We start from the raw sequence: 26,624 nt of genomic DNA, 5'->3' as shown, positions 1-26,624 counted from the left end.
TTATCACTAGAGCTATTTTCCGCGCTACGCGCGGATTACATATTTTAAATTTGTTAAATTCAAAATTTATTTATATGTTGTGTGTAATATATTATTTACAGGATAAGCCTGGAATATTTGTTTTTTTATAAATTTAAATTGAATATTTTGAAATATTTCCAAATTTTAATTTTTAGTTTAGTTTTCCAATTGTGTCATAGATTGTATGTTACTCTAAAATAGGTTTACATTATATGTAACCATAAAATAACCCATTCAGAAACTAAAACTGAAGGGTTTCTATGTCGATGGTTTGGAGCTCATGTAGACTGAAGTGCTTTTTAGATTATTTCCAAATTCTTGTAATCTTTGTAGATATATTCTTTTACGTTGATCAATAAATTTAAAATTTTATCAAAAAAATAACACATTCAATATAATAAATATGATGAAATAAATTGAGTTGTTTTTATAATACTTTAATGTAATAATTTTTATTCTTTATTTTTTTTAAAAAAATTTGAAGCTTATAAAGTTTTACAAATTTATCAGTGCTTTTGAATTTTGATTATAACATATGATTAACCTCTAAAATTACAAAAGTGTATATAGTTTGCCTATGCTTAGAGAGAAATATATTTAGCTTTTGTATCAAAAGGTTCTATCTTTGTTATCAAACTTCGAATGTATACAACATGATAAACTATGTTGTAAGCGAGACCAATACCAAATGATATTGTCGGTACGAAATGAATGGTGCAAGTGTTGAGACAGTTTAGTTTAATCATATGAATTGTTCAAATGAATCATTTTAGTTTAAGTATATGAATTGTTCAAATGAATCAACTTTCCACCACAAAAATCTTCAGTACCAAAATATATCTTATGATAGGCATAGATGAATATAATTTTATTTTTTTTCGAACCCACAAACATCTTTTTGTATCTAAAAAACAACCATTTAATTTAATTGCAGCTTTTAGAAAACTGCAAAAAACAATACAAAATTGGTAGTGAAAAACTTTGTTCAAAACCTCGACATGGAAGTCTATGTCAGACAGTGGACCTTCCAGGTGTTTGTGAAAACCACCAACACATTAGATCTTTCTGAATATTATCAATACATATAGACATGGTGGGTCTTTGGGTGTTTGATTTGGTTTGTTTCTTTCAGTTTTCAGGATTTTGGACATAAAAATATATGAATAGTCCAGATATATATGAAATTTAAACTGGTCTTAGTTTAGTCATTTATAGTTTTCGGTTAACAATACTAATAAAAGAAAGTGGACCCCGTTAAACAAAGTGATGAGTTGTAATAAGAATCATGATGATATTTTCTGCTAAAGCCTAGCACATTTGATAACGTAAGTGTTCAACGACTACCATATTATTAGGCGGTTTCTCGTCCTCTGTCTCTATGAATGGATCATAATTTCTAAACTAAACAAAAAGCGAGATGAAAACAGAGTCTTAAGACACTCTCTGTTGAGTAAAGTTACACTCTTTTACACTTTCGTTGTCAATATATAAAACATCGTCTTTAGATAAATTCATTTTCCCATTCTTCCTCTTCCCTACTCTCCTCTGACCTCCATCAGATTCTCCTCTCTGTTAAAACATACCTGATACATAAGAGGAAAGAACTGAAAATCAAAAGATGATGAAAGAAAGAAGGCAAACCTTCCTCAAGACAAAAGATAGGTATAGATATGCAGCGTCCCATTCATAAGCTGATAACTGTTGGACAAAATAAAGAGAACAAAATACATTTGTAAAAATTCTCTTTTATTATTGACAAAATTTACATAAGACAACATTGTCACTTACATAGACTTTTTACGTAACCGTAAGACACTACTTCTGACTTTTCCCACACGTCACGACTTTACAAACGCACCCATTAGGTTTACAGTTACTTTATAATTTAATTATGTAATCATACCAAACTCAATTATAAACTAACACTCCCCCTTAATTGAGTTTCGGTCTTAAACCAATGATCCTTTTTTGATCTTCATAACTTGGTGCTCTAATTTTCAACTTCATGCGTTTGCCTTTCTTCTTTGGTTTTAATCTTCTTTGATATCAATTTGTGCCACACTAATTTTGAACCATCACCTCGGATTTTTCACCGTAGTTCTTTTATCTTCTCTTGACCATCCACTCGGTCTTCTCTAACCTTGGTCTTCTTGGTTTTCCGAACCTTACCTTGGTCTTCTTTACCTGTGTTTGTTTGGTTTTACACAACCATCAACTTGGCCTAAACCGTAGTCTCTTTGGTTTCTCAATATCATCTAGCACAAATTTGATCTTGATTTCTCCTTAGCCAAATCCTTGAGCATCGCTTTCATAACCACAGTTCCTTTTCTTTTGCAGATGGTTGCGAATGGAAACTCTGTCCATCCTCCTCAGCCTCTACACTTTCTTTGATGACTCTCGTTCACCATACAGGTAATTCTCTTACCTTCTTCTTTGTTGCACAACTGACACTCTCTTGTCAATTGTTTTTTTTTCTTCTTGATGTAGTGACTCTTAGGGTCCTTTTTCCCGCTAATCTTCTACATCTTCCTTAAATTTTTTTTTTGTTGTGCGTGAATATTTTTTACGTCCTCTCCGGTTGTCTCTACAATCACTAATACTTCCTTTCACTTATAGGTAAGCATATCCTTCTTGTGCCGAGTAGGCTTTCTCTGTTTCTTCCAACATGCAGCATCTCCTGTGTAGTCGTCTTTAACGAAAGACTCCACACCACTCTCATTAGTGCTGATTCGCCTTACTTTGTCTTTTTCAACAGTAGGCTTTCATGTGATTGTGTATTTTCTTACATACATCACATCAACGGTCGATCGGAATCCTTTGTTCCACAACCGTTCCCAGTTTTCTGGTCTGAAGATGCTCGTCATCTGTACGCCACAAATCGTACTCATCCCTATCGGAAATAGGAATCATTTGTTGCAATGTTCCCTCCATCGTCTTCTTCGGTTATCTCTATAACTGTTTCCCATCTTGTGACATGCGTGATCTTCCTCACGTCTTATTCGGTTCCCGCTCCCTTTTTTCTCTTAGGTAAGCAGCCTCCTTTCTTGCTTGGTGTCTTCTTTTGATCACCATCACGTCTCCTTTGACGTCCCGTTTTCTTGGTGTCGTTGGATTTGGAAACACCGTTCTCCATCCACCGTAACATCTCTTGTGTTTTTAAGATAACAGTTATCTTAATACACTCCTTCGTTTTTCTTCTAGAACTCTTTGCAGATTTTGCTATTTTTGTGATTCAATTGGCCCTTGAATCTTATAATCTCTGATACCATGTTGGACAAAATAAAGAGAACAAAATACATTTGTAAAATTTCTCTTTTATTATTGACAAAATTTACATAAGACAACATTGTCACTTATATAGACTTTTTATGTAACCGTAATTTACTACTTGTGACTTTTCCCACACGTCACGACTTTACAAACGCACCCATTGGGTTTACATTTACTCTATAATTTAATTATGTAATCATACCAAACTCAATTATAAACTAACAATAACGTGCCTGAATATAAAATGGTCCCAACCAAATAGTTATGTTTCTATAGCAAATTTGGTTAGAATCAAAACACAAAGACTTACTCTGGTCTTGGTTACCATCACCCAAAGCACCAAGCCTTCTCATGAGTTTAACGAACTCTTTTTTTCATATACTCATGGACAACCTCGTGTGAGTTCTTCATAAACACTAACTCTAGATCATACTGTTCATGGGATAATGTCAACCTGAATGATACATAATGTACAAACACTTGAACATAGAGAGGAGGAATATATTTTTACTTCTTCGGCTAAAGACTTGAAGATGTTAAAGGACAATCCATTCAGGGCAATCAACAGCATCCTATCATTAAAGTTCGGATTGTTACATTTTACTTTTTAGTACCTCTAAAGCTTATTCTACAATGCTTCAGTTTCTGCGGTAGACTACCAAGTGAATTCAAGAAATTTAAGTACCTCAAGGTGAAAGACGTATTCGATACCAAAGGGGCTGCTAGATTTGAATTTCTGAACCACAAAGGAGAATAATCATTAGAATCGAAAAAGGAGAAAAGTATAAGGAGTAAGCACTTTGTACGTAAAAGTTACAAAAAAACTTAAGAAGTAAATACCTTTTGAGAAACTCCATGTGTATAATAAGATCAGTGTGAAGCCGTGAATCACAACTCAATGTTTATAACATCAGAAGGTTAAGCAAAGGAAAAAAAAGAAACCTCGTCGGAGTTTTTTAATGATAACATTGGCGTCAGGCATTGTTCCGATAAAGACGCCTCAGAAGAAGAGCTGAGACATTGCCAAAGCCCGTCGTGCACGTGCCTCAGTAGTCCATGAGTATTGCATATCAAACTACAATTTAAACAATACTTTAGTATCTTTAACTACACCATTCACCTCATTCCACCAAACGCATAAAACAAACTTCAACATATCTATCAGTCTGTAATAACTATCTTGGAACAACCTCACCAACCATGTTATCTTGAGCAGAAACAGCTAAATGAAACATTTAAAACCTGGCAACTGCAGATAACAATAGGGGCATCCTCTTCGAGAATCTTGTCTAGTTCTACCTGCAACCATTGAAATGCAGTTTCCACTCTCAAGATTGACAAATCGACAGAAGAAATTTAACTTTTTAGTTGACTGTTACATCATGTGTATCTAATAGTATCATGTCAAGAATTTGTGCGTGTTTAAACTACTACTCAAGGAGCTTATACCTCAAAACAATCCCCACATAATAAACGGGAGGAAAGCTGAACTTCTTACGACTTGGTGCTGGTCTGCATCACCATTATAACGCGTTCGACAATCTTCAATCTGTCACGCATAAAAGTGTTACATCATATATAGAGAGATACAAAAAGCGCAAGAAAAATACAGGATACAGAGAACACATACCGATCCTTCAGCTATATCGATTACAACGTATAACCAGATCCTTGCCTTGACCCACTTGATCAAATCACCACCCTGTTAGACACAAACGCAGTACATTAGACACAGTATTATGAAACAACAAACAATAAAAATGTTTTTAGGGGATGAGGTGTTTTCGGTTTAAAAACAGATGAAGCTTTGATTGTAAAAGGAGGGATACATAGAGTTTGTTGGAGTTTTAGGTTGCATAAACGTTGAACGGAAGGTAAGGAAGAGACGGACATGAAGATATAGGCTGAGATTTAGGGACACCGGTTCCGCTGCTATGTGTGATGGGCTCGGCGGAGGAGACAACGGCCTTGCCGTTTGGTTTCTTTGACAGAGGATCGCCAGAGACAGCTTTGGCGGAAGAGACCACGTTTTGGCCAGTACATTTGATCGGTTCGTCGGAAGAGACACCGTCCTTTCCGTTTGGTTTCTTGGAGATAAGATCGCCGGAAACAGGGGATTCGCCGTTGGGATTCATCGTAGAGAGCACAAAAAGTTTTGATTGAGATTAAACTCCAAAGAAGAGTATTATGAAAAATTACAGAGGAATGAAGGCGAAACAATGCCATTAATGAGGTTAGTGGAGGTTTGATTGCAGAAGAGTTAGAGATGTTTATTAGGGTTGATCGGTTAGGGAGAAGAGGAAACGACGAAGAAGAAGACCAAAGGAATCGACGCTCGTGAATACTAATTTTGTGTCTTACGTGGCAAAAACAGATGACACTATTGGTAGATTTTTAGAGCTGACGTGGACAGGCTATCTGATCAATATATTCTCCTTTTAGTATAGGTTAGATCCCGACGTAATAATCGTGTATATGTGCATATTTCATCACTTATATATTTAAATTAGTGCACAGTGTTTCTTTAAGAGTTATAAAAGATATGTGAAAACATCAAATGATTATTTCGTGATAATTATATGTTTATCTGAAAGTATAATTATATTTTAAAATTATCTAAGGAAATACGAAAAACTACCTTACAAAATTATAATTGTTCCTTTTTTCTTTCGGAACATTATGTTCCATTTTTCTTTGAAGTTTGAAATCATCTGTGGCATTAGCTATTCCATTTTTGGTACTTATTCTTGTTTCTGGCTTTCTGTAAAGCAATAAAGAAAAATCTTCTGACCCTTTTCGTCATCAAAATTTTACTTATTCGTTAGGTTAAAAAAAAGTTACGGACTCAAGTCTGAAAAAGTAACTTCAAATATTTTGCTGAAATTGTAGTTCCATCGGGAATAGTAGCCGTATTAGCCCAAAGAGGATTAGAGCATCATTAACCCACAAACCCATTTGAGTCTCTTAATGAATATTTTAATAATTAAATGTAATTAAAAACTTTAGTTAAGAGACACATTGATTTTTCACTCCAATGCTAATTTCTTATTTAGGGTTTCTTAAAAACAAAAATTTTAACATTGCAAATCAAATCAGTATACAAACTCTTTACATCGCAAATCCAACACTACATCAACCTTACAAGAGTTTAGTTGAGTATATAAGAATCAGGGAGGAGCATGATTTCACGTTTTAGAGTATATAAGACCAATGGATACTATTAAACTCAGAAAAAAAAGAGACAGAGTGAAGAGAGAAGTAGTGTACTTGAGCGAGTTTGGAATGGGTGAGCTTCTTCTCCCCTCGGGCTTGCATGATTGCTTTCTTCAACTCAGTAGGCACACGTTCATCTGATTTAAAATAAAGCTGAGCGATTTCCAACCATCCCTTGCTAGCAGCATAATGAAGAGCAGTGCCACCACCATTGTTTTTTGACATTCACATCAGCACCTGAACACAGACAAAAAAAAACAAATCCATCATCAAACGTTAATGAGTAGAAGAACAACAAACTTTAACATAGAACTTATATGCAACAAATCTATCGAACTACAGTGGGTGAGACAAGATCACAAAACTTATTTAAAGGAAGCTAACAAGATTGCAACACAAACCTCTAGTCAATAAGATTTCAACGAGCTCTGCATTGCCTATGCTAGCAGCAGAATGTAGAGGAGCCCATCCTTCATCATCCTTACTATTGATTACAGTCTTTGATTCATCTACACTTGATAGCAACTTCACTATCTGCCAATCCCACAACCATACGCTTTTAATATATGACTTTTTCTCCTTTGTAAAACCCAAATCGCTAACAAACTTGCAACAACACAATCCATAATGCTTTTGTCTAACTATAGATTTTATTTAGTACTTGAGGTAAAGGAAGCAAACCTGCGAATGACCGAACGAAGCTGAGACAAGGAGGAGGGAGCGGCTGTCTTCGTTTCGGAAACAGAGATTTCGCGACCGTCTTCCTCCGCCGGTAGATTCACTTCCCACGACTCATTCGGATGTCCACACAAACACAAATTCTCCTTCTCTACACAAACAAAAAAAAATCAAATCAAATCTCCCAAACAAAAAAGACCAAAACTTTCTTGTCCTGAATGCTAAACCAGACTTACCCGGATCGCATTGAGAGTAGAAATCATCAACATCTGCAAATTCGAAAAGAAGCTCTAAGGAATTCGGAAGATTGGAGAGAAATCAATTAAACCCTAAAAAATGAGAAAATGATAACCTGGGAGGATTTACAGAGGAAAGGAGATGAAGAGATTACACCAGAAAAGTCCTACTCCTGCCATGGCTTCTTCTTTCTTCTTTCTTCACGATAGAGAGAGCGAGAAGAGACGTCTCTTCTTTTGCTTGATTAAGAGACGTAGTTTCAGGTAATTGCTATTTTTCCTTTTTTTTAATTCTGAAAACACTAAGAGACGGGCTTAAAAGACCCCGTTAATGGTGCTCTTATAACTGCGTCAGACTGACCTTAACTGATTATCTAATCAACCAAAGGTGGTATAGTTTTTTTTTTCTCAGTAATCGGTATAGTTTTTTTCTTTTGACAACCAAAAGGGATAGAACTGAGTCAGACTTAATCAAAGGTGGTATTAATATGGCGAATTCGCTAAAACTGATAACTGTTTTGTAGAATGCAGTTTATTTGAAGTTTTGGGGATTGTTTTCTCAAATTAATAAATGCAATCTCATTGTTATTTTGTGATATCTAGCTAAGAAGTAACATCGACTAACAATACATTGTTAGTCAGTTGCTACTATTGTTATTTTGGTATTTACGATAAATACCAAACATCACTCAAATGCAACATTTTGTATTCATTGTTAGTCAGTTAATAATATTTTTATTATAATACATAAGCAAAATGATAGCATACACACATGGTGCGCACATGGGCACCTGATGCATTTTCCTTTGGTCAATTTGCAAGTTGGGTGACAAATTGGAAATCTCACATGAATTAAACCCTCCGATCCGATCCAATATGTATGTATGTTGTATCGTCAGAAACGGTAATAAAGAAAATACGTATGCATGTTATAAATGTGTTTCATTGGTTGTAAGGATACTATGTATGCATGTTGTAGACCGTTTTCAAAAAAAAAAAAGTATGCATGCATGTTTGTTCAAAATGTGGTGTATAAAGAAAAAAATAGATGTTTTTAAATTCATACTGATACATAACTGCATAAAGAAAAAAATAGAGAATATTACATCATATAAAATATATACTAAAACGAGTTATATTGACAACTAAAACGATATATATATATATATCATATAACTTTATATAAAATTTTAAAATATTCGACCACTATATCCATGTGGCTAGATTTATTGTCAATAGCTCATATTTTTTAGTTCTATAAAATTTTTTTTTTTGAGAAATAGTTCTATAAAAAATTGATCTCAAGGAACGTAAGTATAAATATGTATATCTCTAACTACGATATGTTTTCACAATTTTGTTGGGTTTTAGTCGATTTGTCAAACTGTATTTTAATTACACTGTTTACACATATATCGTATGAATTAGATGTAAATCTGTAAATTTGTAATCCCATCCTATACCAAAAAAACTATTAGAGACTAATAATCTATCGCATTAGACGACACTTAATAAATTGTACTACATGTGAGTTAATTTTTTAATCCATGTTGTTGATTAAGTATCAGTACCCGTTAATTTACGAGAAAATAGTAAAGAGAAATGCATGTGCAAATGTGCAATTAGTATTTTCGGGTAATTTTGGAAGCAAAGAAATACTTAGATCTCACTTCGTCCGTACCACTTGACACCCAGCACTAGTTTGGTGTTTTCCTATGTACAATCGAAACCCCCACATTACTTCAAACAGCGGTCGACTTTGAGTTTGTTAGAAAAAATATTATTTTATCTAAGAAAAATGCGTTCTAAGTTGATATATGCATAATTATTAGTATTGCGTACATATCAAGTTATCAACTAGTCGGTGACCGTTATTAATGGTTTAAAAACATAATTAGGAAAACAGTAACATGAAACTATTCATTTAGTTGTTTGTTGCTTCACATTTAATTTTAATTGATACGCATACGCTAACTCATCTATCTCGACGTACATTTTCAGCATTTGACTATTTTCATGTTCCACCGCAACTAAACTCTCGGTACGATTGACTTTGTAGATAACGTACGAATTATTTTTCTTTGTTTATTATCGTACAAGTCAACCTGCTGGGTTAAGGCCACATGCTGAATCACAAGTGTAAAATCCTTGAGCCGTGTCTTGTGTTGGAGTTGATACTAGACTTGGAAGAAGAGAAGCTACTAATGTTTAAAAAAAAAAAGAAGAAGAGAAGCTACCATTCATCCGGTTCAATTATTTAGCAAATAAGATCGAGCTTCGAGAAAGTATTTGTGTATGGTCACTGCGAGTTTAGACGTATCCATCGTTTTTATAATCTACCCAAAATGTCACTGGTCAATTTTAGATAAGCATATGGTATTTGGAGATATATTTCCACATCAGATTATGGTTTTGCCCAGCACTATATATAGTATAGTAAGCCCTTTTTCTAAAATAAAGAACGTAATATAGTGTATAATCCATAGATACCGGTGTTACAACAAAAAAAAATAATCTGTAGATACCTTAAGCCGCGACACTGTGAAATAACGCTTGGATGAAAGAAAACTAGTAGCAAATATTAAAAATAAAAACTTGGTTGAAGTTCTCTCAAGAAAGAATATGCTCCTTATCCCGCAAAACCAGTCAAGTCATTTCGGCGATTAATCTGACAATAGCAGAGTAAGTTCCGCAGACCCCGCTCACAACGCCGACGATAATGATGAGTACACAAATCGCCATCTGAAAAAACGAAAATCTTATAAATCAAAGCTAAGCTAGTTTATGTGTTTGTGAAGCATTGACTATGAAAACGTAAATAATTTTTTTTTGAACTTAAAAACGTAAATAAAAATTGAACATATAGAATCATATTCTTACGTGAAAGTTAGTTAATCTACCCTTCATAATCTTTAGATAACAGAGACACGGGAATATTACGGCCTGAGAAAACGAAAAAAAAAAAAACAAATCGTCAAGAACATTATTTTTATCATTGATATATCAAAATTTTTTTTTTTTGTTCTTGCAGAAACTTACGATAAGCATTGCGACGAAAGATCCGATCAGAGCCGCGACAGTAGCTGCAGTTGACATTTTTTCCGATAACGGATGTTATTGTTTTCTAGAAATGGTTTCTTGAGAAACAAGTTAGGTTGTGAAGGAATGAGAGGTAGGGAAATAGTACCGAAGAATGGGACTGTGAGTGCGACGACCAAAGTAGAGAGAACTAAGATGGTTCTGATAATCATAGAGACACCTTTGGATCTCATCTTTCTTGACGAAGAAGGTAAGAGTTCTTCCAGGCTTAGCAAGACTGGAGTGAGCGTCAAAGGGTATTTTGTCATTGGCGTAATAACCTAATATTATAACAATTTAGAATGAACTGAGAAAAGAAAAACATTATGAGCATAAAGTGGAGGAAGAGATGAGTTGTGTCTTTATCTTACTGCTGTCCAAACCGCGATTTTAGATGAGGTGAAATATTGAGGCATGTTCAACGTGAACTGTGATTGTATCGCCTCACCAAACATCGTGTATCCACAAACCGATATAGCGATATAAAACAGCGTGCAAAACCCAAAACTGCAAAATGAATAATATCATGATATCACAAGGGATAGAAATAAACCCTAACTAGAGGTTTCTTGTAGCAAAAGAAATGGTTCTTTCTACCTCATGAGAAGCACCAGTGGAAACTTGGAAGGCTCTTTCATGGATGAGTAAATGTTGGGTAAAACAGCGTGACCCCCAAAACCAAACCCATAAATTCCGATAGCGACAGGTAGGTTAGTTAAATCAAGAACTTGTCCTTGAAGTTGAAATCCAACTCCGCCTACAGATCCGACCCAAAAGAGGCAAAGGGCTAGCAAGATTGAAGAGAATACACCTCCGGCTATTAAAAAGAAAAATGAATGAAAAGTCACTCTTAGGAGACAAAATAGATCAAATAATTTAGGAGATGAACCTGATATATAGGACAATAAGCTAAGGTCTCTAAGCCAAACAGTCGGAAGAACGATAAGAGTGGTGGTAACGGCAAAAACTTGATTCGAGTTTAGAGATATTCCAGCAATGTATAAGGAGGTATTTGGGAACATCCCTGACATATTATCACTCATCATTATTATGTATTCCACACAAGTTGCCTACAAATACAAGAAAATAGCTTCAGTAATATTCAATCAAAATATTTTTTTGTGTTGTATAAGTGTTTTTGGACTAATTAACCCTAAACGTGAAAGAGAGTTTGGTACTTACGTATAAGTCCATGTAGAGAAATATCTGAAATGTAATTGGAAATGTTTAAACATATTAGGATCATACACAAGTTATGATGATCTGTTAAGAAGGCAGAGATAGCTTACAGAGAGGAGTATGCGTCCAGTGGTGCCGAATGCAGCTTGACCGATGTCCGGGTAAGTGTGGATTCCAGGTGAATTCTCGAGACATCTCTTGAGGAGAATACCTGTGTAGAGAGTGATGACGCCAAAGGAGAAGAGTATGAGAAGCCCTAACCACCCTCCTTCTTTCAATGCATAAGGCATTGTAAGTAAAGCTCCTCCACATAGAACATTGACTCCTACAACAAATAGAAGTTTATTGTTTTTGATGCACTAGCAGAAACACTCAAAAAAGACCAAACTAAAAGTCAGTTTGAGAAACTTCTGATTGATTACCGTTTATTACGGACTGAGATATAGTGCACTTGCGGTTTTCTTGTGGAATCGAAAGATCATCCGGGACTGATAGCTTGAGGTGAGAATCAATAAATGATTTGATCGCTGTTACAATAGAGTTTTGAGTCTCATCTTTGTCGATGAGAAGTGACTGTTTGCTTGAGGAAGAAGCAAATGAACCAAAAGCAGAGCTTTGTCTCCGCTTGCGAAATGAAGACACAAGATTTGTGCTAATAGGAGGTGTAACTCCAGTCAACAAATCCATAGATTGTCTGAAAATAAAACCAATAAAAGAAAAGAAAAAATCATCTAAATAAGATTTTTCTTAGATCTCTTACAAACAAACAAAATAACAGAACAATATTTATGATTTAATTACCGATAACTCCGAGGCCATGGAACGGCATCGTTATTGGAGTCGTTACGAGATAAAGGAGTCGACGGAACAGAGCTATAGGCTTGGCTTTCTTCGTCCTCATCGTCATCTGTGTGATACAAATCTTCCCTTTCTTGCTCCTCTTGCTTCATCTTCTTTTTGTAACGAAAACCAACGAAGAGGCGGAGAAGAAGGGAGTGCTATGAACCTAAGGTGGAAGTGCACTCTTATAGACTTATAGCTGTATCTCAAAATCTGTGATAGTTTTCACTTTTCGCAATGTTATTTTTCTTTCCCAAAACGTAGATTTTTTATTTAAAAAAAGGAATCATTTAAGGGGGTGCATAGAGACGTGTTTCTCTTTGTCTATGTTATAAGCGGATCCACCCAGTAAATGCAAATCTTCTTCTAGAAATGAGAAAGTGGCACAAGTAGCCTTTGAACACCACCGTGACATTTTTAGAACCCCACTAACGGGAGTTATAACCTTTTTGTTAATATATAGTTAAGCTAAAATTTGGTGCCATATACACGAGTATACGACTATGTTAGGCCACATTATATGTGGCAATAAGAGATTATGTTAAAGTACATGAGGCGTTAGGACATTTGTCAAACGTAGATATGACTTTAACCCCAAAGATTTTGTTGTTAAATTCTTGTTATTTTACAGAGAAAGTGTGCATGTTTAATGCCTAATCTGATGGCCACGGAGTGGAAGCAACATTTCACAGAAGAAGGGATTATAATATTGACACGAACATTCCACTCCGCCATGTTCATATAGAATTAGTATAATACAAAATTAATGGTTAATTATCGCAGGGGCTTATTTAAAAAAATAACAATAATAATGAAAACGTTTCATGCAAAGTTATTTTTAGATTTATAATTGCACATGTAACGGAAAATAGGGTTGTGTATGCGTTGTCATGCATGCAGTCAATAATATAGAAGTGTAGGTAGATCTTGATATTTAATGTTTCCACACTTTCACAAAGCGTAGCTGTATTTGAAAAACTAATGAAAACAACTAACTCATGCTTGTCGAACTCCCGTAAGTACATATTCTCCATTTTCATTACCGGAGACAACACATCTACTGTGATAATAGATGTAGCAGTCTGTTTAACTCCAAAACATCCTCTCCATTTTCCACAAATAATGACACAAGCAAATACTAAAATAGATGCATGACACAAACTGATATTAATATAAACAAAAACTGAACGTGATGTATGATTATATCATATATATATAGCACTCGATCGTAGAGTACTTAAATTATTATAATAAAATAAAATCGCAAAAGAAATCTTTAAAAGTTGGCAAAAATTGGTTTTATTCTATTGAAGGTATCCCATCCTGTATTCCTTGCTTTTCTTTGATGAAGTTTCTCGAGAAAGAGTAAAACCGTTTAGGCCATTTCGCCAATTAATCTAGCGATTGCAGAGTAAGTCCCACAGCAACCGCTCACAACGCCGATAATGACGATGAAAATACAAATTCCCATCTGAAAACCAAAACATTTTGCAGTCAAAATTTTCTGTGAACAATGAAAATAGAGACAATTTGAAGATTTAATTGTGTCCTTACTTGAGAGTTACTTAATCTACCCTTCATAATGCTCATATAGCATAGACACGGGAATATTAACGCCTGAGAAGACGAAAACCAAAATCGTCAAAAACGTGCTTTCATCGTTAATTACTAAATAGATTGATTTGTTTGATTGGAAACTTACTATAAGCATTGCGATGAAAGATCCGATCAGAGCCGCGACAGTAGCTGTAATTAACGTTTTTGATTACACGAGGTAAGTAACGTGTTATTTTTTTCAAGAAATAGGTTTCTTGAGAAAGAAGCTAGCTAATGGGAGAGTGATAGAGATAGAGAGCTTACCGAAGAATGGAACTGTGAGTGCAACGACCAAAGTGGAGAGAACTAAGACGGATCTAAAAAGCATAGAGACACCTTTGGATTTCATCTTTCTTGACGAAGACGGTATGAGTTCTTCAAGGCTTAGCACGACTGGAGTGATGGTTAAAGCGTATTTCGTCATTGGTGTAACGACCTACATATGAAAAGTTTGAAAGTCATTGATGAAAAATACTATGAGCGTAATGTGAAGAAGATACTAGTTTGTTGGTTTGATAGTTGTCTAACCGCTGTCCATGCTGCGATTTTAGATGAGGTGAAATGTTGAGGTATGTTCAGTGTGAACTGGGATTGAATCGCGTCACCAAACATCGTGTATCCACAAACCGCTACAGCGATGTAAAATAAGGTGCAAAACGCAAAACTGTATAAAGCAAAGATTAATATTTAATGATATATAACCTAAAGGTTTCTTGCGTTACAAGCAGGTGTTTTATTACCTGATGAGAAGCACAAGAGGAAACTTGGAAGGCTCTTTCATGGATGAGTAAATGTTGGGGAAAACAGAATGACTTCCAAAACCGAACCCATAAATTCCGATTGCAACGGGTAAGTTTGCTATATCGAGAGCTTTTCCGGTCAGGTGAAATCCAACTCCACCGACAGAGCCAGCCCAAAAGAGGCAGAGTGCAAGCAAGATTGAAGAGAAGACACCTCCGGCTAAGAAAAAAAAATCAATATACAAACATCTCTCAGGACTTATTAAGAAGATAAAATCTATAACATATTTGTGTGAAAATAGGAGGAATGAACCTGAGAGATAGGACAATAAGCTAAGGTCTCTGAGCCAGACAGTGGGCAGAACAATTATAGTAGTGGTAATGGCGAAAACTTGTTTAGAATCTAGAGATAGTCCACTGATATATAAGGATGTGTTTGGGAACATCCCAGACAAATTATCACTCATCATTATTATATACTCCACACAAGATGCCTAGAAAAAAAAAGATAGAATAGTGTCAATAACGATGTTGTGAATTTGTGATGGACTCAACTAACTGGTCCAAATTCGGCCTAATAGAACCGGTTAAACACACATGCAATGGAAAAGGAACGTGGAAACACATTGAAGTGTCAATGAAGAAAGAAACATGAGAAAAGAGTTTGGTACTTACATATAACTCCACGTAAAGAAGTATCTGAAATGTAATTTAAAATCTAAAGTTAGGATCACACACACGCGACCAAAGTCACCATGATCTCTTGAGATTCATTTTAAAAATCTTACAGAGACAAGGATGCGTCCTGTGGTGCCAAATGCAGCTTGACCAATGTCCGGGTAAGTGTGGATTCCAGGTGAATTCTCGAGACATCTCTTAAGGAGAATACCTGTGTAGAAAGTTATGACGCCAAAGGAGAAGAGTATGAAAAGCCCTAACCATCCTCCTTCTTTCACTGCATAAGGCATTGTAAGTAAAGCTACTCCACATAGAACATTGATTCCTACAACCACGAAAAAGATAAAATAAGTTAGAAGTCATACATAATAGGTTTTATAAGAAGCTAAAATTTTGACGAATAACAAACCATGCAGGAAAAATATAAACTTGGGTTTAAGGATTTTCCAAAACAAATCCATGTGAATGCATGTGATATAAGAAGTCAATGACAGTTTGTCAGTAAATCTTTAGAAAATAAAATAAAAAATCTGTCAGGACCAGGAATTGCCAGCACTAGGTTACTGTCCATCCAGATACTGTCCTTGATTGCTACGTTTACCAATGATAATGATCTCGGAAGCGTTCGAATTCAGGTCAACAACATCTATTTAGAATAAATTATCCTTGTAATAAGATCAAAAAAACGGAATGAAAGTATCACAAGCATGATAAGTGATGACTAAAAAGAAACATTTTGTTACAGGACAAATCAAGCCATTTCGCCGATTTATCGGACGATAGCATGGTAGCAGGAGAGGAAACTTAAAGCATCCCCAAATACACAAATAGCTTAACTACAATAAAAACAGAACAAAGACCATAAAACCAAACACTTGAGGAGATGAAAGTCACTCATGATGTCACCTCTCAAGATAGATATTGAGGGTCGAATATCTATTTCCTATCAGTTAATTCTTAGCTATTATTTTCCTCTTTTATTTGTTTTACTAAAACAAAGAGTTAGTTATTGTGTTTTTTTGGTAGGCTTGCTGGATCATGTTGGATCTATTGATATGGCTAATTAATGGTGAATCTCTTGTGACTATGTATATCTTATGCTTAGCTTAACATGTACGTTTTTGAGTGTATGGGCAGATCTTGGAGGATTAGTACCTCTCCTCCTCGGCGACCTCAAAAACTCCAATGCTAGTTAGTATCCGGGCAAAGTCTGCAGATGTGATAAGCACAAGTGTTGAAAACAACCACCCTCGAAGTCAACAGTAGTCGGTTATGGAAGCCAATGGTTTAGAGTCATTGATGTTGAACTTTACAATTATATGCATTCTCGAACACAGGTGCTCGGTGCAATATATCATGTAAGCTGCTCTGAGTCCTAATACTTTAGATTGATCAAATGGCTGTTTTACTCTGATTTATGGTAAGTCTGATGAATGTACTCCTTTTGTTTTTGGGGTCACAGCTTTGAAAGATGCTTTGGGGTCTGATAGTGTAAGATTTCAAAGGTAACTATACTCTTATTACTCTCGGATAATTGAAGAATTCCACTGAAGAAGGCAGAGTCTCAAACTTTTGTCATTCATCAGGAAAGCTCTCAACTTGTTGCATTACCTCCTTCTACAAGAGAATGACTAAGACTGCGAGATTGCTACAAAACTCGGAGCATAGAGAAAGGTGATGAAAAACTGAGACAGATTCTAGAAGATCGGATCAAAGCAATCAGCTTTCATGTCAGAAGAAGATCGCTCAGCTGCTGAAGAGGAGAGACAGCACTTGGGTTCACTCACTATGGATCACATTCTTAGCATGAACCATCTCTTGTTAAGGATAGCTACTTTTTTGATGGTTTAACTTTTCATTTAATAATCTAAAACCAGACCGTACAACAATAAACATTACAAACCCCTCACTTAGGAGGACAGAAAGTGATGACATAACGAGAAGCCCTACACTTGTTCAAACTACTCGAATCATCAAACGCATAGCTGTAAGCTTTCGGACAAATCGCTTTAAACAGATTCGCGAACAGCGTCGGCTTACAAGCCTTGGGATTCGCATATTCACCCGTGCAACAGTACTTAGCCGACTGCATCGCCAAGCACGCGCTTTTACACCCGACCACTCTCCCATCTCTCTTCACTTCCAACGCCGAAGGACAGCAAACATTCAAATCCACCTCGCAAGCCGCCACGCCGCACCCCACTCCTCCTCCGATGGGTTTCATCGACACGGGGAGGTTGAACCCGTCCACGAGGCTCACGTCGTAGAAATGAAGCGGCGAAGAGGATGAGCCTAGCGTCATTTCCACCACTGTTGCCGGCGGGACGCCGCCGGTTCCTTGGCAGCTGAGTGAGCCGGCGTTGCAGTCTCCGGTTTGGCACGAGCCTTTGCCGTTTTGGTCGAAGGTGCAGCCTTGTCGACCCCAGATGCGGCCGGACCATTTGTCCGGCACGTCGATGATGGTCTCCTCGCCGCTTCCCATGTGGAAGCCGCCGTTTTTGGGCGTGACTTGGCCTCCGCCGCCTAGAATCCCCGGCCATATGCTCTCCTCGCAGTTGTTCACTAGTATAAGCTGCGCTCCCTCTGCAAAAAAAAAAAAAAACAATTTTTAGCCATTTTCTAAATAATAAAGACGCCATTTTTAAGAGATGTGGTACCAATGAAGGATGATAAGAAGGCGGAGATAGTGAGAAAGACAAGGAAGAGAGTTGCATCGTTCGCCATTGTTGTTCTGTTCTGTGTTTGGGGATCTTTCACCCTCTAAAGTTTGCTCTTTTGAAGAGAATATTAATAAAGGCAATGGAGAAGGACGTGGTTGAGGAAGAGGTGGAAACTTGAGTCGCAAGAGTGTAAATGGTGAAGTGGATTTGTTGTATAGGGAACTGCCAACTGCTGACCTTTTATAGACTGAGTCTTTCATGGGATTAGTGGGGGAGAAAAAGATAGGGAGGCTTGATTGTGAGCCTTCTGTAAAGTTTAAAGATTTATTTGTACTCTTTTCGTTTTAAGAATGACTTAAAGAAAGGATATTAAAACAAATAAAAGGATGGGTTAAAGGAGGATTAAAAGAAAAAGAATAATAATTTATTATTGTAAAAATATTCGTAAATTTTATCCTTCAATCCATAGTAAAATATTAGTCCTGAAATTTCATCTTCAATTTTTTTTTAATTAATCTAAAATTTTGTAATTTGTAGATTGGCTATTTTTCTAATAGTTTACTTTTCATAATATATTTTTATGTTGTATAAACTTTCACCATTTGCTAGTATTTCCTGACATTTATTACTTTTGCCATGACCTTTTTCACTTTGTAGATAAAATCAGCAAAAGAGCATAGATGCTTAACTTCAGTGTGGGGATTTGCTTTCTTTCAAACATAGGATATATTTGCACAAAACAAATCATCATCACACTCTCTTTATTTCATGTTCTCATAAAAGGTAGCAAGAGAGAATGATGGCAAGAATGTCACTAGACTCTAGACTTTGTTGATCTTTTATAGTGGGGAGGTTGCATCATTTGGTAGATAAGCATCTTGCAAGAGAGCTAAGTTATATTGCAAGAGATTAAATAAACTAGTCATGTAATCACAAAATCATGGAACAATATACAATCATGATTTTTTTTTTCCTTTTTTTGGGAACAAATCATGAATTAAACATTTAAACTCTTCGAAATAAAACATAATTCAATTGGATTTTTAGTGTATTGAACCAAACCAATTAATTACCAAACCAAACTTAAATTGTACCGGTTAAACCATAGGCCAAACCAATTGATATTGGCCACCGCCGCTAGTGACGGCGAGGAAGAGCTCCGTCCCATGTCTGCTGAGGTTTTTTCTATAGACGAACCTTTCTTTCTCCTGGACACCAATAAAGAGTAAATCGAGCGATTATGATTCACACTGCTACCAAATGTGCAAGAGCTGCTGCCGCAACGGTTCGTGGCGGCGCGATCCCCGTTAGAAGCAGCCTAGTCCGATACGCGACGCCGTTGAGATTGATTCACGGTGAAATCAGCGTTCCAAACGCGAACAATGTTGCGATTCAGATGGTCAATTACGCTCTTTCTCACGCTAGATCTCAAAGATCAGGTTTTTATTTGTTTAATGATCATCGGAATTTCAAATGCTCGCTTAAACCCTATGGTTCTGACAAAATTCGAAAAAAAAATTGCAGATGAATCATATGCTCAAGGGATGCTAGTGCTTGAGCAATGCCTTGGGAATCAAGCTAGCGATGATCAGGTTTCTCAGGACTCTAAAGCTACAGTCTTGCTCGCTATGTCTGATCTACTATACGAAAGGTTTCATCTTTTTTTACCCTTTTCTCTCTCTCTGATTGATGTTTTGCTTAAGATTATATATAGTGTGTTTGGTTTCTTGTGGGTTTACAGTGGGAACAGTAGTGAGGCCATTGAACGCCTCAAGCAAGTCATGTCTCTCACCCTCTCTTCCTTGTCTATTAGAGGTTTTTCCAAAACCTTTACTTTTTTTTGTGGATATGTGTTCTTTTGTTAAGGTTGTTGTTGTGGCAGTTGTTGCTGTGGAAGCTCTTGTTGGTCTTCTGATTCAGTCAGGACAGGTTCAAATCCCAACAGTGCTACTTAGTTTGTGTGTTACATATGGGAGGTTGTGTTAGAAAGTTGATTATGATTTGACCTGTTTAGGATGATGCTTCACTGAATGTTGCTGATGAATTTCTGGAACTGGTTAAAGAGAGAGGCCATGAGAATCTTCAGGGTGTGGCTGCCACAGCTAAAACGATCAAAGGCCTCACTGAGCTTGTGAAAGGAAGTATTGAATCTGGTAGAGAAGAGCAGCTCAAGCTTTACTTTTCTTCTATCTGATCCTCCTTAGTTTCATGTATAGCCTAATTGTAAGGTCTTTTTTTTTTTGTGTGTATGCAGCCGAATCTTTGTTTCAAGGACTTGAGAACCATGAGATCTGCAAAGGTAGTAACATTGCTCTTTCTTATGGTGAGTTCTTGCACGCCACTGGAAACTTCGAAATGGCAAAGGAGATGTATCAAAAGGCAATTCAAGGAGTGACAGAGACCAAGGAATCCATGAGTTCTTGTAATATGAATTTGAAAGCAGTCTCATTAGCAGCCACATTTGCTCTTGGGCAGTTAGAGTCACACATTGGGTAAGCTTTGAGTTTTGTGGTCCTCTCTAATCTAAATTATTCACCTCTGGTAATATCATTCGTCACTCTGTTTTGGTGTTGCTATTTATTAGGAACTTTGGTGATGCGGAGGAAACACTGACAAGTGCATTGACAAGCGCTGAGGCACATTATGGTACATTCTGTGGTCCATCTACTCATTTTAATTAATGCACCAGTCTTATGGATACTGTGCGTACTCGGATCAGGACACAGTCATCCCAAGGTTGGCGTGATTTTAACTGGAGTAGCTCTCATGTACCGGAACAAAGCAAAGCAAGAACGCTCGAGTTCTATTATGATTCAAGAGGTCAGAAACAACAAAGTTTCTTTAGACTCCAAAGCATTAGACTTTCCTCATCTTACACATGTTTCTTTTCATCATCTCAGGGACTCTTTAGAAGAGCATTGGAGCTCATGAAAGCACCTCCACTGGATGATACAGAAGGTACATTGAAGAGATTCTTGAACCCTAAATTAATACCGTTTGCTCTCACCATATATATTTTGCTGATTACTATAGGGATAATAAACGTGGAGACTCAGGAGGTAATGGCTCTAGCAAGAGGTGGGGAAGATTAAATCTGTTTCTTTTCTTTTTCTTTCACTTATTGCGACATTAGCTAAGAAAACTTGGATTGGTGGGTGATTGGTGCAGGAGGGTATGCGGGGCTCCTACTGATTCAAGAGAACAGAAGAAGCGAAGGAGAGAAGATGAAATCATGGGCTGAATCTGCATGGAGAAACAGACGTATCTCTCTTTCAGAAGCATTGACTCTCTCTGAACCATTAGGTAAAGTAGGCATCATAGATGCAAGAACCACTCGTGTCCTCTAAAAAGCCTTAACACTGGTTGTGAAGAATCCCAAAAGATAACATATATAACAAGTTTTACATTATGATGTGTGATTAAAGCTTTTAAAAGTTTAACATTTCATAAAAATAGATTACAGAGGAAGATCAAGGCCTTTACCGATCTCTACCCCGATCAACTCAAGTATTCCTTTGTTCAGAATCTGTAAAATGAAAATGTTTCAGCTTTAGTTTATAAGTTTCGTTGATACAAAAGCTTCTTTTGTGAAGAAAACTCACCAACTCGACGATGAAAGTGCCAATGAGACCAATCATGCAAGCTCTAGAGTTCCATATCTCAGCTGTTTGTGTGAATCCCAGAAACGCTGGTTGAGACTTGGGCTGTACTTTTGGCACTATCACCTACAAAAACGATTATATTATTACCACGCAGCAGGCTGTTTGTTTTGTTTTGAGATATTGATTTGTGGGAAAATAGAATAAAGGATTCACCCCCTCCGGAAGCTTGGCAGCTCGAACACGAAGACACTGTTCCTTCCGACTGACACAGAAGTTCCAGCTCCGGCCATGCTTATGAGCCGACAAGGTCGAAAGAGAAGATGGAAAGAGAGATGACGCTAACGGGGACGAGCTCATCTTTTTCTGCAATAGATTTTCTTTACCTTTTCAACAGTCTTTATCTTCTTCACAAGTCAGAACTGAACTTGTGGATATAGTGATCTGTTTCTTCCATCCATTCATTTTTCGCCACGTGTTTACTCCATACTCAATTATTTGCGTGGTGATGATAATTCATACAATTTTATCATGTTTTTTCTGGCGATATTATTTCCATTCTGTTTTAGTATGCGTATTTATTCCAATTTTTATTCCTCAAATACTAAATAAATAACAAAAAAAAATAAGAACAATAAAAATTATTTAACAATTCTCATCATACATTATTCAGTACATAACAGTTTTACTGTAATCTGTGTAAAAGAAAAAAAAAACATATTTATTCTCCGTTATTCAAAAATGTGGTTTCATCTCTTATCATAAATGTGATAATCAATCTGACATAACAAATGTCATTCTTTTTGCAGGACGAAACTTGTCTTCGTAGTAATCTCTGTCTCTCTTCTTATTGATTCCTTCGGAACGTAAAATTTGAAAAATGGCAGAAAGATCTCCGCCGTGATAAACATCATTCATGTTCATCATATCACCTCTCTGCAACACACTCACAAGACTCTTCACTTCACTAATTTTTCTTCCCCAACCCTTTTCAACGTTTCGAGATTTCATAACATTGATACATTTGGCAATGTTCTCCTGCAATTATCAAAATAAATCACTCGTAAGAATATTTCCAATTGCTAATGTTACTATACATGCAAAATTAACATTTGATTTTACCTTTTGTTCTTGTCCAAATAGATTCATAATTTTCCCAAAGTTCTCTTCTAGAGCTGATTTCTCTTCTAAGACAGTCCACATAGCCGCCACCGCTACAACACTTGGTGCATATCCAAGCATCTTCAAATCTACATCCAAATTCAGAATTGATCCATCGTTTTATAATATTACTTTCTTTCTCAACAATAAACATCCTCAAAATGAATAAATGAATTTTCACACACATATATATACTGTATATGGTCTTCTTACCGCATAAATCATCTAACAGATGTTCTGTGATTCGGTTCATCATTATATCTCCTTCTACTATCCCCATTTTGGTCATTAGAATTTGTGAAAAAAATAAACTCGTGACCGAGTTAACACGCCAGTCTAGTGCTTTCAACAGAATGAGTTCCATCTCAAGAACGGTCTTGTGGTGAAACATATGAGTTAGCCCTTCCATTTGAAGTTCTTGAGGTGAAGGGGAAGCAACGTCGTTAAATTTTGATGCGACCGATAATGAGGTCACTGCGACTAATTCCACCATCCATTTACTCCATTCCTACAATTGTCGTTATATTTATATTAATTTCTCCATTATCTTCATCTAGTTCAGTACAAATTTTAACGTATTAATAATCCATATACTTACGTCGCAGCTGATAACATTGACAAACCGGTCAAAACAATTTGCCGCAGAAAAAAGCGTTTCAAATGAAAGATTAAGTCGACTCCGAGTCTGAGAGATAACAACAACAAGAATAACATCAATAAAAACCGTTTATTAGAATATGAATTTATTTTCTGAAAAACATGCGATTTACATAAAGTAAGACTACTCGTTGGAATGGATAGGTTACCAGTGAAATATACTTCCCACAAACATGGATACTAGGCATTTAAAAAAAAAGAATAATAAGTCTGATCAAGAGAAATTCAAACCCGCCGTTCTATGGTAGTAGAAATGTGGTTACCTATCCTAAATATTATATGGGTTGTTAAGTATTAATGATATTTAGCGGGTTTGTCCCAAATATCACGTATAGATAGATTCTCCAAAGATGCGAACTATTTTTTTTCCTGAAAACAAAGGGGACCCAAAGAATTATAGAATAAGTATGAATATACCTGAATGAGCCATTGAACTGTTCGAAACCTAGCATCGATTAACTTCTTAGAAGCAAGAAACTCAACAAACTTGTGTCCGTGATTACTGAAACATGATTCTTTCTCCAAATCTATAGAAATGGCTTCCTCTACCGTCGCTGCATCTATGCCCGGAGACATCACCACGTGATCGTCATGAATGTTTAAGCGGAAGTTTGGTACAGGCTCTGGAGTTAAAGGATCCGAGAGCCATGACTCGTCGCAGAGTAGATTATCCATTGGAACCGGTTAGTTAAAACCGGTTTTAAGGTTTTCACTCGTACACTCTCGGAACAGTATTATGGGATCAGAGTGAGATAACTTGACGTATATATATGGGTAGAGCGAGAGAGAGTAGTGGAGAAGAATATGGGAAGTTAAAAAAGACAGTTGGAAGAAAAAAAAGTTAAAGATACGTCGGTTCAATCAGAATAAGAGGCGTCGGTTTATTGGTGTTTGCATAACCCGGGTTTAGCCGGACACTGGTAATAATTAATTACCGCCGCTTTTAGCTAAGAAGACACGAGAGAGAAATACAAAATTCAATGACTGAGAATCCTTAGGTTATTCCATGTGAGTAAACTAAGCTGAATCAGCCAAACCCGAAATAAAGGAAGAATTGGAATATAACACATGAGCATTATTATTCGAATATATTGGGTAAGTACATCACAAGTTGGCAAATTAACTAGTCCATCTAAAGAGTTTAGGTTAAAATGTGAACAGAAAAATGCTGGTGAAGACACTGATGAGGAATGAGGATCATTGGTAACATCAAAGTACCAAACTCCATCCCTATAACTCAAATATAAGCATATTTAAGCAGCAAATCCAAAACAAACTCTTACATATATATATATATATATATATATATATATATATAGCAATTATCCCTTTTATTTGATAATCTATGGATGTCCCTTGGTTATAAATTCAATTTGTTTCCCACCAGAGAAGAGTTTGTCTTGGGTATGACACTAGAAAAGAGTTTGAATGTTTTTTTTTACAATTGGAAAAAATATAATTTTATTTTTTAATCGAGTGTAGATAGTTGCGAAGGGATATAATAAGAAGATGCCGTCCCACATGAATCGCGGTAAATGCTTTCTACCCAATTGGTTAACTGACTATCTTCATAGAGATTTCATGTTACAAAAACGTGTAAAAATATAAATGTTTCAGAGGCAAATTAATTCTAACCAACCTCGTGAGTCCACGACCTTTGCATAACTACCTCTTCCATGACAGCAAATAAATTATTTTAACTTGGGTTTTATTTCTTTTTTTTGCACCAACTTCCTTATTTCTGTTTTTTTTTAATTTTGCTTAAAAAAGAATTAAACCCGGATCAATTATAGACACAAACCTAATTCCCAGCTGGAGGTGCAATCCACGGATGGATCATCTCCTGAGTATTCAAATGGGCCGTAAACATGGGTCCATATCCGCGTGGCCACATGTAGAACTAATAATTTCGCACTAGAGGGAAATCGATTCCTGGCTTAGATCAACGGGGCAACTCCTCCTTATTTTTGTTACCAACCAATATTTTATTTTTGATATTCTTGTGGTTTCAATCTATCTTTTATTAGTTACGTTTGCTCTATTCCAATTTAGAATATGATTTCGTTACTAGTTAATCAAATGGTTTCTGAGATGATAATAATAACGTAAAAGATGCTTCTTTATTTTTGATTAGTTGCTTAGGCCTCAAGAAACTTCTCGCTTTCCTTTTCTACGTAGCTTGTTATGCTGTAGGTTAAAAAGGAGGTTGACAGAAAAAAAATCAAATAGATTTCAAAGAAAAAAACCGTAGTTATGGTCTGGTCCTTGTTTTGAGTATATACATATCCAGAGCAAATAATTTGTACATAAATGCATTCGGTATACATTCACTTTAGCAACCATAGTTTTGATGGTTTAACAAAATTTAATTTTGACTTAGAAATATAATAACAGTCTGTATACAATTAACACAATGCCATGCAAACCAAATATATATGCGGAAATATGTAATATATCATCATTCATGCAGAAACTTGGTGCTGGGAGACGACTTCGTTTCCAACATTGCAAGACGGTTTGGTCCCAGTAGCCTGAGATCTGACGGTCCAGAACTAGCTGGGGAATCTTCGAGAAGTCGCGTGTAATAACCGGCGGTAGAAGGAGAGTGATGATCGCTGAACAAAACTGACGAGAAGCGTCTTTCTCTTTTATACATAACAAAGGCTTTGTACAAGAATGGAATCAAACCTTCCATTCGTTTCTCTGTAAAGATCAAAATAAATATTTTTCTTTTTGTCTTGTCAGATTTCTAAGCTTTGATGGTTTTGTGATCGCTGTGTGAATGGATAGATATAATATATAAGAGAGAAATGGGTAGGGATAATGACGTGACGCGATGTGTAATTGTGTATGCTGCCACGCATAATTAATCGTGACGGTAAATAGAGCCTTAGCTAGAGGATATGTATCATTGAGGAGGATAGACAAACAAATATATATTTACAAGAACGAAAGAAAAGATGTGAAAGGAAAGTCTCAACTTCCATGAAGCAAACCTTGAGGCTTTGATGTTCGCAA

At 36.1% G+C, this 26,624-nt stretch overlaps 8 protein-coding genes across 27 annotated transcripts; 1 reads left to right on the top strand and 7 right to left on the bottom strand.

Annotated features, from left to right (window-relative positions):
* Nucleotides 1-1,431: 1,431 nt before the first annotated feature.
* LOC103855450 (amino acid transporter AVT1E) lies at nt 1,432-13,397 on the bottom strand. 19 transcript variants are annotated; one of them, XM_033287918.1, is made up of 23 exons: nt 12,477-13,397; nt 12,098-12,369; nt 11,786-12,000; nt 11,679-11,702; nt 11,386-11,566; nt 11,094-11,313; nt 10,868-11,003; nt 10,606-10,777; nt 10,458-10,501; nt 10,299-10,361; nt 7,535-10,160; nt 7,419-7,451; nt 7,186-7,333; nt 6,906-7,038; nt 5,183-6,741; nt 4,922-4,993; nt 4,741-4,840; nt 4,132-4,590; nt 3,977-4,027; nt 3,602-3,745; nt 1,810-3,280; nt 1,663-1,719; nt 1,438-1,590 (listed from the first exon to the last, which is right to left on the bottom strand). In XM_033287918.1, the coding sequence occupies exons 1-11, from the start codon at nt 12,623-12,625 to the stop codon at nt 10,065-10,067; spliced, it is 1,572 nt and encodes a 523-aa protein (XP_033143809.1). In that variant the 5' UTR covers nt 12,626-13,397; the 3' UTR covers nt 1,438-1,590; nt 1,663-1,719; nt 1,810-3,280; nt 3,602-3,745; nt 3,977-4,027; nt 4,132-4,590; nt 4,741-4,840; nt 4,922-4,993; nt 5,183-6,741; nt 6,906-7,038; nt 7,186-7,333; nt 7,419-7,451; nt 7,535-10,064. The 19 variants fall into 19 exon arrangements, with proteins under 19 accessions (XP_033143821.1, XP_033143816.1, XP_033143809.1 ...); XM_033287931.1 differs by lacking the exons at nt 1,810-3,280; nt 3,602-3,745 and having other exon boundaries at nt 4,132-4,142; nt 4,234-4,366; nt 4,534-4,590; XM_033287929.1 differs by lacking the exons at nt 1,810-3,280; nt 3,602-3,745 and having other exon boundaries at nt 4,132-4,142; nt 4,234-4,590.
* On the bottom strand, nt 4,292-5,426 carry LOC103855453 (mRNA cap guanine-N7 methyltransferase 1-like). Its single transcript, XM_033289025.1, has 5 exons — nt 5,154-5,426; nt 4,922-4,993; nt 4,790-4,840; nt 4,534-4,590; nt 4,292-4,366 (listed from the first exon to the last, which is right to left on the bottom strand). Exons 1-5 carry the CDS (start codon nt 5,424-5,426, stop codon nt 4,292-4,294), a joined length of 528 nt encoding a protein of 175 aa, XP_033144916.1.
* On the bottom strand, nt 6,683-7,598 carry LOC117133045 (ankyrin repeat domain-containing protein 49). The gene is made up of 5 exons (XM_033289024.1): nt 7,574-7,598; nt 7,419-7,451; nt 7,197-7,333; nt 6,906-7,038; nt 6,683-6,741 (listed from the first exon to the last, which is right to left on the bottom strand). Exons 1-5 carry the CDS (start codon nt 7,596-7,598, stop codon nt 6,683-6,685), a joined length of 387 nt encoding a protein of 128 aa, XP_033144915.1.
* A 254-nt stretch (nt 13,398-13,651) lies between the features above and the next one.
* On the bottom strand, nt 13,652-15,990 carry LOC103856818 (amino acid transporter AVT1E-like). Its single transcript, XM_033289023.1, has 9 exons — nt 15,939-15,990; nt 15,640-15,854; nt 15,527-15,550; nt 14,852-15,345; nt 14,640-14,775; nt 14,376-14,547; nt 14,218-14,261; nt 14,070-14,132; nt 13,652-13,986 (listed from the first exon to the last, which is right to left on the bottom strand). The coding sequence occupies exons 1-9, from the start codon at nt 15,988-15,990 to the stop codon at nt 13,891-13,893; spliced, it is 1,296 nt and encodes a 431-aa protein (XP_033144914.1). The 3' UTR covers nt 13,652-13,890.
* Nucleotides 15,991-17,364: 1,374 nt separating this feature from the next.
* LOC103855449 (thaumatin-like protein) lies at nt 17,365-18,480 on the bottom strand. The gene is made up of 2 exons (XM_033287936.1): nt 18,187-18,480; nt 17,365-18,112 (listed from the first exon to the last, which is right to left on the bottom strand). Exons 1-2 carry the CDS (start codon nt 18,251-18,253, stop codon nt 17,436-17,438), a joined length of 744 nt encoding a protein of 247 aa, XP_033143827.1. The 5' UTR covers nt 18,254-18,480; the 3' UTR covers nt 17,365-17,435.
* A 715-nt stretch (nt 18,481-19,195) lies between these two features.
* Nucleotides 19,196-21,601, top strand: LOC103855447. Of its 2 annotated transcripts, XM_009132435.3 has the most exons (11): nt 19,319-19,628; nt 19,714-19,840; nt 19,931-20,004; nt 20,072-20,118; nt 20,204-20,342; nt 20,444-20,681; nt 20,774-20,835; nt 20,909-21,009; nt 21,090-21,147; nt 21,223-21,267; nt 21,358-21,601. In XM_009132435.3, the coding sequence occupies exons 1-11, from the start codon at nt 19,430-19,432 to the stop codon at nt 21,534-21,536; spliced, it is 1,269 nt and encodes a 422-aa protein (XP_009130683.1). In that variant the 5' UTR covers nt 19,319-19,429; the 3' UTR covers nt 21,537-21,601. The 2 variants fall into 2 exon arrangements, with proteins under 2 accessions (XP_033143825.1, XP_009130683.1); XM_033287934.1 differs by having other exon boundaries at nt 19,196-19,628; nt 21,090-21,267.
* On the bottom strand, nt 21,550-22,254 carry LOC103855448 (light-harvesting complex-like protein OHP1, chloroplastic). Its single transcript, XM_009132436.3, has 3 exons — nt 22,005-22,254; nt 21,792-21,914; nt 21,550-21,715 (listed from the first exon to the last, which is right to left on the bottom strand). The coding sequence occupies exons 1-3, from the start codon at nt 22,146-22,148 to the stop codon at nt 21,647-21,649; spliced, it is 336 nt and encodes a 111-aa protein (XP_009130684.1). The 5' UTR covers nt 22,149-22,254; the 3' UTR covers nt 21,550-21,646.
* Nucleotides 22,255-22,414: 160 nt separating this feature from the next.
* LOC103855446 (putative cyclin-D7-1) lies at nt 22,415-25,601 on the bottom strand. Its single transcript, XM_009132434.3, has 5 exons — nt 24,024-25,601; nt 23,548-23,634; nt 23,163-23,457; nt 22,911-23,038; nt 22,415-22,826 (listed from the first exon to the last, which is right to left on the bottom strand). Exons 1-5 carry the CDS (start codon nt 24,279-24,281, stop codon nt 22,563-22,565), a joined length of 1,032 nt encoding a protein of 343 aa, XP_009130682.1. The 5' UTR covers nt 24,282-25,601; the 3' UTR covers nt 22,415-22,562.
* Between the last annotated feature and the right edge of the window lie 1,023 nt (nt 25,602-26,624).

The sequence above is a fragment of the Brassica rapa genome, chromosome A03 (assembly GCF_000309985.2).
Source record: "Brassica rapa cultivar Chiifu-401-42 chromosome A03, CAAS_Brap_v3.01, whole genome shotgun sequence".
NCBI classification, from domain to species: Eukaryota; Viridiplantae; Streptophyta; class Magnoliopsida; order Brassicales; family Brassicaceae; genus Brassica; species Brassica rapa.
Note: the sequence above shows the minus strand (reverse complement) of the source record. Positions and strands in the feature narration are given on the sequence as shown.